Source organism: Pseudopodoces humilis, chromosome 5 (assembly GCF_049639895.1).
Source record: "Pseudopodoces humilis isolate 2021_Gansu_Grassland_sample_001 chromosome 5, ASM4963989v1, whole genome shotgun sequence".
Taxonomy (NCBI): Eukaryota; Metazoa; Chordata; class Aves; order Passeriformes; family Paridae; genus Pseudopodoces; species Pseudopodoces humilis.
The window spans coordinates 10090165-10100791 of NC_142204.1; the positions used below are offsets into that span (position 1 = coordinate 10090165).

General features: G+C 38.4%; 1 protein-coding gene across 1 annotated transcript in view; it reads left to right on the plus strand.

The window, feature by feature from the left end:
- Positions 1–9990, plus strand: part of LOC102104242 (potassium voltage-gated channel subfamily KQT member 1-like) — an 81116-nt gene extending 71126 nt beyond the window's left edge. The window contains 1 exon segment of the mRNA XM_014262499.2: positions 9872–9990. Coding sequence (XP_014117974.2) covers positions 9872–9990 — 119 coding nt within the window.
- Positions 9991–10627: the final 637 nt, after the last annotated feature.

Below are 10627 nucleotides of genomic sequence, written 5' to 3' on the forward strand. Positions count from 1 at the left end.
GAAATCACTGTTTGGATTCTCCACCCGAATTAAGACACTGAGTGGTATCTGAATCTTTAATGCCACAGAAAATGGAAGGGAATATTCTGCAAGGGTTTGCTTGCCAACAAATAGAGCATCTTTGGTTGGTCAGTGACAGAAGGCAGAGTGTCATAAAAGCATTTGCAGTTTCTGTCATCTTATTAATTGTTTCAGACACATTGCTGTTGGATATTGGTTAGAAATCAAAAGGATGGATGGATGCATTAGAAACCAAATGAAACTTTTTTGTTGTTGTTGTGAAAATGAAAATGTTTGGTTGGAAATCAAGATGGTATCATGAAGTAGGAGTTTCCCCTGATGGCTCTATTAGGCTTCAGCATCTGTAATGGTGTATTTATATAAAAATAAGAATGATGAGTGTGATAAATAATAAGATTAATAGCACTAAGAATGAGAATTGGGCTGTGTTACTTTCACACATAGCAAAGATGAATTTGTGTCTCAGTCCTCAGTAATGTGGTTTAAAGAAACATGGATGGAACCAAAGCCTTGTTATGGGGCTGATGGGGAGATAAAACACACATCTGTTGTAATTTCTACAATACCTCCTTTCCCTGAAGATGATGATCTCAGTCAAGTCACTCCTGAAATTCAGCATTCATCCAGATTTCTCCCTGGGACTGTCAGAATCTACAGTCTGTGCTGCACTGACTCTTGTATTCAGCAGTCTCATCAGTAGCAGCACTTTTCTGCTTCTCAGGGCTTCCTTACCCATCTCCTCAGGAGAAACATTCTGTGTCCCCTGCAGCTGCACTTGATGGGGACAGAGGGTCACTCACACTGACAAGTGGAGGGTGTGTTTGGGAGTGAGTGTTTCCATCCTATTCATGCAGGTCCCTTGGTGGACGGAGAGAAGAGCTTTGTCTCATGACATCTCTGTGGTTCTCACTGTCACAGAAAAAGCCAGGGCCTGCTGCCAGAGGTCACCCTCATTCCCAAGAATTTCAGGGCACATTCAAATGTATTTCCACATTAGGTCTCTAACTGAGGGTGTGTTCCACCTCAGGGTTGTGTCTCAGTTTTAAATATCACCACTCCCTTGTCATATAAATCTCTTGGTTACTATTGGGAGTGTAGAAGATGTAATTATCCTGGGTCTTCTCAGAATCTGAATTTCAAGACTTTTGAATTTTAGTGGTAGCAAGAAAAGCTTAAAAATTTCTTTAAAATATTTTTTAAGCACTTTAATTATAAATATTTTCTAATGGAAGTTCTGAATAAGCAGCATGAGGAAGTTGGAATGTGGCAATAATAAAGAATGCAAATTGCAATTGAGCCCTGAAGTATAGAATTGAAGACTCCATGAATTTAATTTTAAATAAAATGTGATCAGGTAATTTCCAGCATTTCTAGGATGATAACTTATTATGTGGGGGTTTTGTGCTTATAAAATGTTTCAGTTTGAATTCTAGGATCTGAAGATCTGTAAGACAAAATTTTTATAGCATTGGGTACACATAATAATGGCTACTTTGAATTCTCTTTTTAACAATTGTAACTTGGATTCGTACTCAAATTACTGCCCTACCTAAATATCCACACATTCAGGATTTAAAAAATAAGTATTCGGAGAAAATATATTTGAAGTAGGGAATACTCCCACAAAATGTTGTTTCTTTATGTCTGGAATGTATGAAATAACAGCTAAAGCTTTAGTTAGGTATAGTTTTAATTTAGCGCAGTCAACAGCTACAGATTATTTTGCTGAAGTTGTTTTGAGCTTAAGGACAAACATGGAAATTATTTCCTCTACTACTAAGATTTACTTTAATTTACAGATTTTTTTTTCAGTGTGGAACTGGCATATTGGTAACAATATTGTCAGTATTGAATTCATGATTAACACTAGTAAATCTAGTGTTAATCATGAATAAGGGAAATTGTTCTACAAGTATTCAATTGTGGGAGGGCAAGAGCTGCATAAGCCCAGCAAATAATTGTGGCATATTTCACTGTAATTACAGTAATTGGGTTTTGTGTTCTTGTGAGTCAAAACATTGACAACAATTCAGAAGATGTTTCTGTTTTTATTTTCACTGCAGTTTGTATGCTTAGACTATTAACAGTCATGAAGAATAAAAAAGTTTTCAGACTGGTTTATTTTCTTTAATAGCCACACTAAAACTGTACTTCCTTGTGAAAATAAACCCTTTTACTATAATGGCAGTTCTGAATCCCATAATGGAATGTAACTCTATATATTTATATTACATGATATATTCCCTATGTGTAATTCTAAGAGTTTGTATGTGTTAAGAGCTCTCCCTGCAGAGCTAACAAGCTGCAAAATTACATTTCACTGACTATTAATTGTTTCAGTTTAAGGTCAAGTTCTTCTTGTCCTTTTAAAAAAGATAAATAAGGTAATCAGTGAAGAAGGATCACTTTCAAAGCTATTTTTGTCTTATTTTACTTCACTGTTATTGCTGTATATTTGGTTCCTCAGAATAACTGAATGAACAGTCAAGTATTTCCGGCCTTAAAAAGTTAAATGCATCAATATTGGCGACTTGAATTGGGTCTTGGAGAGCTGATCTCTGAACATATTGACAAGGTGTAGATGGTATCTCCAGCTCAAAAACATGTTAAAAACACTTGTGGGCACAGTGATCATGTTAGATAAGAAATAGAAATGGACTAAGTCTTAAGAGAATAAAGAAATGCTTGTCAAAATAGTTCACTGTAGCATATTGAAAAGCTTTGCTCTCTTGGCATCATTTGAATACAAATTGTCTTTTTAGATGCATTCCCAAAGGTGTCCTGGCCACATTCCTCCTGGACGAGCTGTGGCAGCATTTGAGCCTCAGATGATCATGAAAAGCAGCTAATTTCTGTGTTTTTCCTGGGACACCTTTGACTAGCCCAGGGTGCTCCAGGCCCCATCCCTTTTATTGAGCCATTCCCATGCAGAAAACTGGAAACCAATCATGGATATAATACAAGCAGAAATATAAAAGTTAAAGTATCTAAATTGGTAGCTTTTGTTCCGTGTTTTTATGAATGCTTTTATCACAGCACAGTCAATAGACATTTGGAAATGTTTTTTAGATTAAATTGGCAAGGAAAATCTGTGCTTGCTGGGTCTGAAAGGGGCTGGGGCACACTCAGTGATCACTGCTCGATATCTGAACAGATAGTGAAGGGCACCAGCACTACAGGACTTCTCTCCTGGACTCCACTAATCTCCAGTTTCCTTCTGACAGGTCCAATCTATGCATGAGGAGATCCTTGCAGCAATCTGTGCAGTTGGTCCCTGACCGCTTTCTGAGTCTGTCAACAAATCTGCTTGTCAGAGAGTGCCTAGCATTGCACAGGTTCAGAAGAATGGACACTTGCTCACCCTAAAATATAATTCATGCAAAATATTCTGCTAAATGTTTGAGGCCAATATGCTGCATTTAAAGAAGTTAATTTTGAAATATGTCTTGTAAAATAGATGTATTTATGATGCTGTAAAAAATGTTTGGAGGGTTTTTTTGGGTGTTTGTTTTTTTTTTTTGTTGCTGTTTGGTTTGTAGTTTGTGGGGTTTTTCTGGGGTTTTTTTGTTTTGTTTGGGTTTTTTGTGTTTGTTTGTCTGTTTGTTTGGGTTTCTTTTGATGAGTGTTACATCCTTCTTTGCTAGGTCTGAAATGTATGTTCAGACAGCTGAGCATGTGCATTCAATAGTATGTTTAATTGTTTCTCTGCATATTTTTCAGCACTACGTGCTGTTTTCCAGTGTTACATGCCCTTGTGATTTTCAGTAATGTGTTGGTATTAATTTACATCCCCATGCTGTCCCATCAGGCCTGTAATGAGTGATTGAGTTCTAGGGACTGTAAGACCATCTGTAATTTGGCCTGCAGGCTTATCTAAACAAAATAACGTACAACAAATTAAGGCAGCATTAGTGCATTTTGAGTGCTGATTATTTCAAATCAGATACACAGGAAACCAGATGTTGAAGTTTATCTAAAACACTTGCAGCTCAATCTGTAACTACAGTAGGAAGAGTGCTCAGTACTTTTTGCATGGAGTTCACAAAGTGTCTGTAGCAAATACAAACTTATTCTTATTCCCCAATTCATCTTTTCAGATGATCTTTTATTTCTGTTCTGCTTGCAAACCACTGCTTAATTAATTTTGGCATAATTCTGCAGGTATTTTGGGAGCAAAATGCAGTTCTTTTACATTGCCCCGAATTTAAATCAGACACATCTTGAATATGGTGATAAATTTAGCTGCCTAAAATTAGGTACAGAAAGTAGCCTGAGCTTTTTTAACTGTACTTGTAGGTTTAAGAGTTGTGTATGAGACAATGTATGTGGCATTTGCAGATGGCTTACATTTGAGTGTGTAGTTAGGATGTAAAATCACAGCTTCAGATACTCAGATTTGTAACAGTTTTACATAAAACTAAAGTAAAAATATATTTACCTTATTTGGAATAGTACTGGGTACACTCCAGACACTACTCTAGCTTCACACAGTAATGAAGAAAAGGTCTTATAATTTTGGTAAAGAAATTACTCAGTCCATGCTAATTATGTTTCACCTTATTATTCTAACATGACTCCTCAGAGGAGCTCAAATGCCATTCACTTGCATAGTATTGAATGATACTAAATGATACTAAAAGCAAGTTGAAGAGATTTTTAAAAGCAGACTTGTGTTGAGATGTCAGACACTTCAGGCCTCTGGGCTTTCATAAGCTGCTGACTTTATTAATCTGAGAAAAGTAAGGCTTTGGATGTCCCAGTCTCAGCCCCAAATCAGTTTGCCTATGCAGCTTTACAAATCCAGTATTTTTAAGTGAGGTGATACAAGTTCCTGACACAGGAAAGTAGACAAGACAGTAGTGTGATCTCACAGGCAGTTCATCCCTGCAGATAAAGGAAGCATAATTATCCCAGGGATTTTCTGTCGAAATGCAGCCTTACATATGAAATTAAATCATATATTTTTGTCCTATGTATCGATGATATTGAGTAAGGCAGTCTGGCATTATGATGGGAGAGAGGGTTTTAACAGCTTCTGATCTGAAAGTGATGAGGAGATGGTGGCACTGAAGGAGCAGAGAACTGCTTTTTCTTTTTTTTCCATCTTTATCTGAGAAGATGATAGTGCAACATCTTCCTTGTTATTTTGTCCTGCTGTTGATAGGCATTGGCTGTTTGGAAATGGCCACAACAGTGCAGTCAAGTTTCCTGTCACATTTGTAATTTGGGAATTTACCCTTTCCCCATAATGCAAAGACAGCAGTTAGTGTAAAATAGATAAGGACTCTAAGGTCAGATAAAGCCAAACAGCATTACAAAAAAATGTCTCTGGATTATGTTTTGATGTGTTTATTTTATGACTTCACCATTTTAGAAATTAAAGTAAAGGTACATGAAACTTAACTTTCTTTTTACTGTTTAATCAGTTGCTCTGTTTTGGGGTCCCTGGGTCTGTGGCATTTGCTGGAATTTGTTATACTGTGGTTGATACTATTCTGTATTTTCAATTTGCTGCTTCCATCTTTTCATGCTCATGAAGTATTGGATATTTTTTGATGAAACCAGTACAACTTCTTCATACTCTGAGTAGTTACACATGGAAGGGAGGGATGGTTCCTCTTCTTTTCCCTTTTCATATCTCCTTGCCTCCCCTGCTTAGTACTCTGCAACATCAAATGTAGGGCATTAATTCCCATAAAGTCAGTTTGGACAAAGAAATCTTGTGAAAATAAGTATAGAGAGGGAAGACAGATTTGTTCTGTCTTGAGCTGCAGCTGCTACAAACTACCATCTGTAGTAGCCGGGCCTTACAACTTTGAGTTTTATTTCTGGAAAACATCATTGCCATGTGTTGAATGTATTATAATGCTCCACATTTCCTCAAAGTGAAAGCACTATCATGAATGATTATTATTAATTACTTTATTGCTCAGGAGCTTGACATTAAAACAGAAATTGTCCCTTTTAGTGTGATTTTTGGGAATTTTGATTTATGACTGAATATTGCTGTCTAAATAAGTTTTGGAATTTCAAGGAAAGTGAGTCAACTTCAAAAAACTGAGTTTGTCCCAGAAAGAGTGTTTTGAATAAGAAGATAACAGCTCATAATTCTGACAGTCACTTAAAGGACAGAAAATACTTAGAAAATACCATGTATTACATGCATTTACCATTAGCATTCATTTTCAGACCAGAACACATTATTCATGTGTTAATCTTTTAAAGCAGAAACACGTAGAATTAATGAGTTTTAAAAGCATAGAGGGAAATCAATATTAAACAACTTATTAGGGTTGCATGGATAAAACAAGTATTCTCTGGTGATAGCTTTAATACTTCCAAAAACTAATACCTTTAATTGAGTTAAGTGGCTCAGAGAGTAGTACAGAGTCTCATAATATCACCATGCAAATATAATGAGCCTCAGAGATGTAATTTTTGCTTTAACTTGATATATTAGAGCAGCACTTCTGTGAGCAGCTCTTTTTTCTCTTAATACTTTTGAGATAAATCTAGTCTGCAATCAAAACGGCTAAAATTGTTCTGTCCATGGATCTGACCATGGAAGCATGGGAGAGCAGTCTCAGAGGAAATCTCTGAGATGTGACCCAAATACTTAATTTTATGAAGTTAAGTACACAAGTTCCATTCAGCTGATAAAATTTACTATGTATGTGTTACACAATTCCTGTTTCTGTAGAATACATAATCACATCATTGCCTTTCTCCAAATGCTTGCAGGAATTAAATGTGCCCTCCTTGTGGAATGAGTGCCACAGATACTCACAGCAGTCCTCACCAAAGGGAAAATGTGAGTGCTTTTGCCTTATGTAAAGACACAACAGAAGCTTGTCCTGCTTGTGTTGGTAACCAAGCAGAGGCTGTTTATTCCCAGGATGAGGCTCCCCACATCCCAGCAGAAGGTCCCTGGTCAGAGAGCAGGCTCCAGGTGCATTCTGCAGAAGCAGCAGAGCTGCTCAGCTCAGCACATGTGAATTGTGAGGAAGCGAAAGTTTCGGGACTGGGTCCTGCTGTCATTCACCCTTGCTCAAACCACCGTGCTGATGAGCACATTGCAGTAGGGAACACTTCTCAGAAAAGGTGTTAGCAAGCCAAAGTAAACAATTAGGGGGTTATGGGGTTTTTAGGTGTGCCTGGATGCAGATTGCAAGCAGCGGTGTGATGAGTCAGAGAGGAGTTTGATAAAGCAATAATAGACCAAACCCCTAAAACGACAGGACTAAAGTATAATCTTATGACTTCTCGTGGCAAATGCATTGCAGTAACTTTAGTATCTATGCAGTGCTCTGAAGGAGGCAAACGGCCATTAGTTAACTAGGCTATGCTCTGACCCTTTCAGCAGTTCATTGGGAAGTAGGAACTGATAGCAATGCAGAGTTTTCCCGTTAATCTCATGTGCCTAATATGGGCATAGTGATTTAACTCTGCCTTAGCCCACTCCCAGGTTTTGCTATGTTCCTACAGGGAAAACCTTACTGTAGCTGAGGCCAAAACTCCCCCAGCTGAATTTTGCAGATGTGATCATGTGCCATTTTACTTGTTCAGAGATTGGTGCTTCCCAAAGCCATACTTCAAATGTTGAATCTGTGTGTTTCAAGACTTTGTCTGGCAAAGTATGAGGTCACATAGTTCTCTCACAGGAAAAATGTCTTATCAGAACAAATGCAGAACTGTCAGGTCTTACAAAATAAAGCTCCCCTAGAAGAGCCAAAGTGTTTCAGTAGTGTTGGGAGAGGACAGAAGTTCATGCTCCCAGTGCCAGGATGATTTGGGTTTCCCCTGGAAACACACAGTTTATTTGTGATTAAATGCAGCAGAGGTAAATAAAATAGCTTTGTTGTTTGTTGGGGGTTAGGTGTCCTTCTTTTATTTGCCTGTGGAATTTTTACCCATTAGTTGCAGGGAAAACCTAACTGCGGGTACTTGGTGGATACTTGAAGAACACAGAGTTCGGCCAGGCCCAGGGGGGAAGGGGGCAGGAAAAGGGGAGGGTGAGGACAGTTTTGCGGGCTTCTTCAGCTTTGGAGAAGGACACTTTGGGCACAGAGCTGTTGCTGTGGGGAGAAGGGAATTTCGCCATCACCCAGACGGAGCTGCTGCTTCTTCTTCCCTCTTCGTTGGTGGCTTCGCACCCCCTGTCCTGCCGGGACGTGTGGCAGTGCTAGGCACCGCCGCGGAGCTGCTGATACACCTCAACTACCGGCCCAGGATCTCTTCTCATTCCTGCTGTTCCAGCCGACTGTTCCTCAGAGCCCTGCAGGAGCACCGGGACTGACTGCCCGAGGGGTTTGTGAAACAAAGCCTCTCCTCCATCCCTTCCCGTCTCGGCCGAGAAAGCTGTCACGGGACCCCTGGTTCTGTTTTGTTGCTAACGCTGTAGTTATTGTTGTTTGTGTGCCTTGTTATACATACTAGTAAAGACCTGTTATTCCTATCCCCAGAGCTCTGCCTGAGAGCCCCTTGATTTCAGAATTATCGTAATTCGGAGGGAGGGGGTTTACATTTTTCATTCCGAGGGAGGCTTCTGCTCTCCCTAGCAGACACCTGTCTTCCAAAATCAAGACATTATTTTATGCCATTTGTCAGTGTTCAGTTACATAATTTGATAATTCAATTCCATAGACATCATTTTCACTCCTTGCCGTTTGGGTTGTGGCTCTTCCAACAGTAAGCTCTGGTGTTGTTGGCTTTTTAGTATTTACCTTGAACTTGAATGCAATCCAGCTAAAGTGTTGTTCTGGAATTAACTGGAGATTTCAATAATTTTATTTTCTAGAAGGCAAGGTTTCTTATTTCTGTCACCTGGGTTGTTACCACAGTATATGCCAGTGACATTTTTTAGTCTTTACTAGTTTATCATAGCATCAAAATAAGCATCAGCTTAATTTTAATGATACACCTACACACTTTTTTTTCCTCCCTTGAATTTATATGTGTCATCCTATCCATTTTCTAAGCTAGACTGTCAGCTCATGTGCTTTCAAGGATTATCAGAATTAAAATTTATAGGTAGCTTCCTTAGAAACTGTTAGGATCACCAGGAATCATGAATTAAATTGCTTTTAGATCACAGCAACTTAAGCTAGAGATACTTTATATCTTTTGAACCAAGTTAATGTAGGAAAATATATTGAAGAGAACTTGCAGCAGAAATAGCTTTTGAATATTCATGTATCTGAACTTAGACAGGTACATGTACACTGCACATTTATGATGAAGTCAGCCCTATTCTTGATGTAAATGAGTTTTGAGGGTAGATCTTTAGAAAACATTGGATTTTAGCACTTACAGGGCCAGCTGCACTTCTCTGATTTTTGTAGTGTCTTAGTGAACTCCTTCATTAGTTGGCTATTATATGTTTTCAAAACCTGTACTGAAATTTGTACCATTGTAACACTTGGAACATGAGCTAAACTCCAACACAGCTTGTATCCACCAAGGTTATTCTGCAGAGGATGCAGCCACATCAGTGCTGCTCCTGAGGCTTCCTGGAGAAACTTGGAACACTGGTGGTTATAGTGTGCAGATAGTACTTTGGTTTCAAGTATGCTGTCTGTATGATAACAGAATTTTAAATAATAGTTTTGAAGGTATTAAAGCATACATATCAAATCGTGTTGAGTGAGGAAATGGAAATCTGATCGTTTGTATTGTCATACCCGCATTTATATTGCAGATATGGTGAATTTCTGTTCACAGGAGACAGCCCTCAAGAAGACAAACCTTTCTTGAGAGAAGTTCCTTATGTTTGAACTTTGTATGTGCTATGGCAAGAGCTTTCAGATTTGTGTCTCTTACATATTATGATCTCTTTGAATCATTTGTGCAGTGGGGAGACACTTGGAAGGGCACACCCCAGACATGTCACGGGCCAACAGCTTTACTGATGACATCGATCTGATACCCAAGGAGTCCCCGCTGCCAGCGGCATCCGACATGGCACAGTGAGGGAGCAGCAGCTCTCAACTGATCACATTAATGCTCATTAACTATGAGGGACACCTATCACCTAGTAAGAGTTATTATTTTGCTGTCTAGCTTCACATGAAGTGATTGTGAGTTTGATCTTGTTTAACTAAATGTGAACATTTCCTACCAAATGCAAGTTTAGCCCTAAGTTTGGTGGAAGTAGCCAGATGCTTGGAAAAGCAGCACTGCTCTGTTGTGGGTGGATAACAGTATTGGTGTCTTTGTTTACCCACTTTTAAATGCAGCTGACACAGTTCCTGAGAGCTGTGAGCTTTACAGACAGTTTTAAACTAGTAGATATCTCCATCAGATTAAGCTCTAAAGAAGTCTTAATATGAATTGATTGGACATTTAAATGAAATAGTAATTTATAAATACAGCCTGAAAATAGAAAGGCTATCTCATGTAATATTTTTATAAAGCAGGCACAATTTTAAGAAAATGATGAAACACAAATATGAAAGTGAAATTACTATCCAGGACAGAAAACCCCCATCAGGGAGTTCACTGCCATTGTTGAATTTTTGCTTTTACTTGGCTTAGCAAATATTTCTAGAAATAAACAAAATAATTATATAGGACAACTCTATATTGTGCTTTAGTAACCTTCATGCTT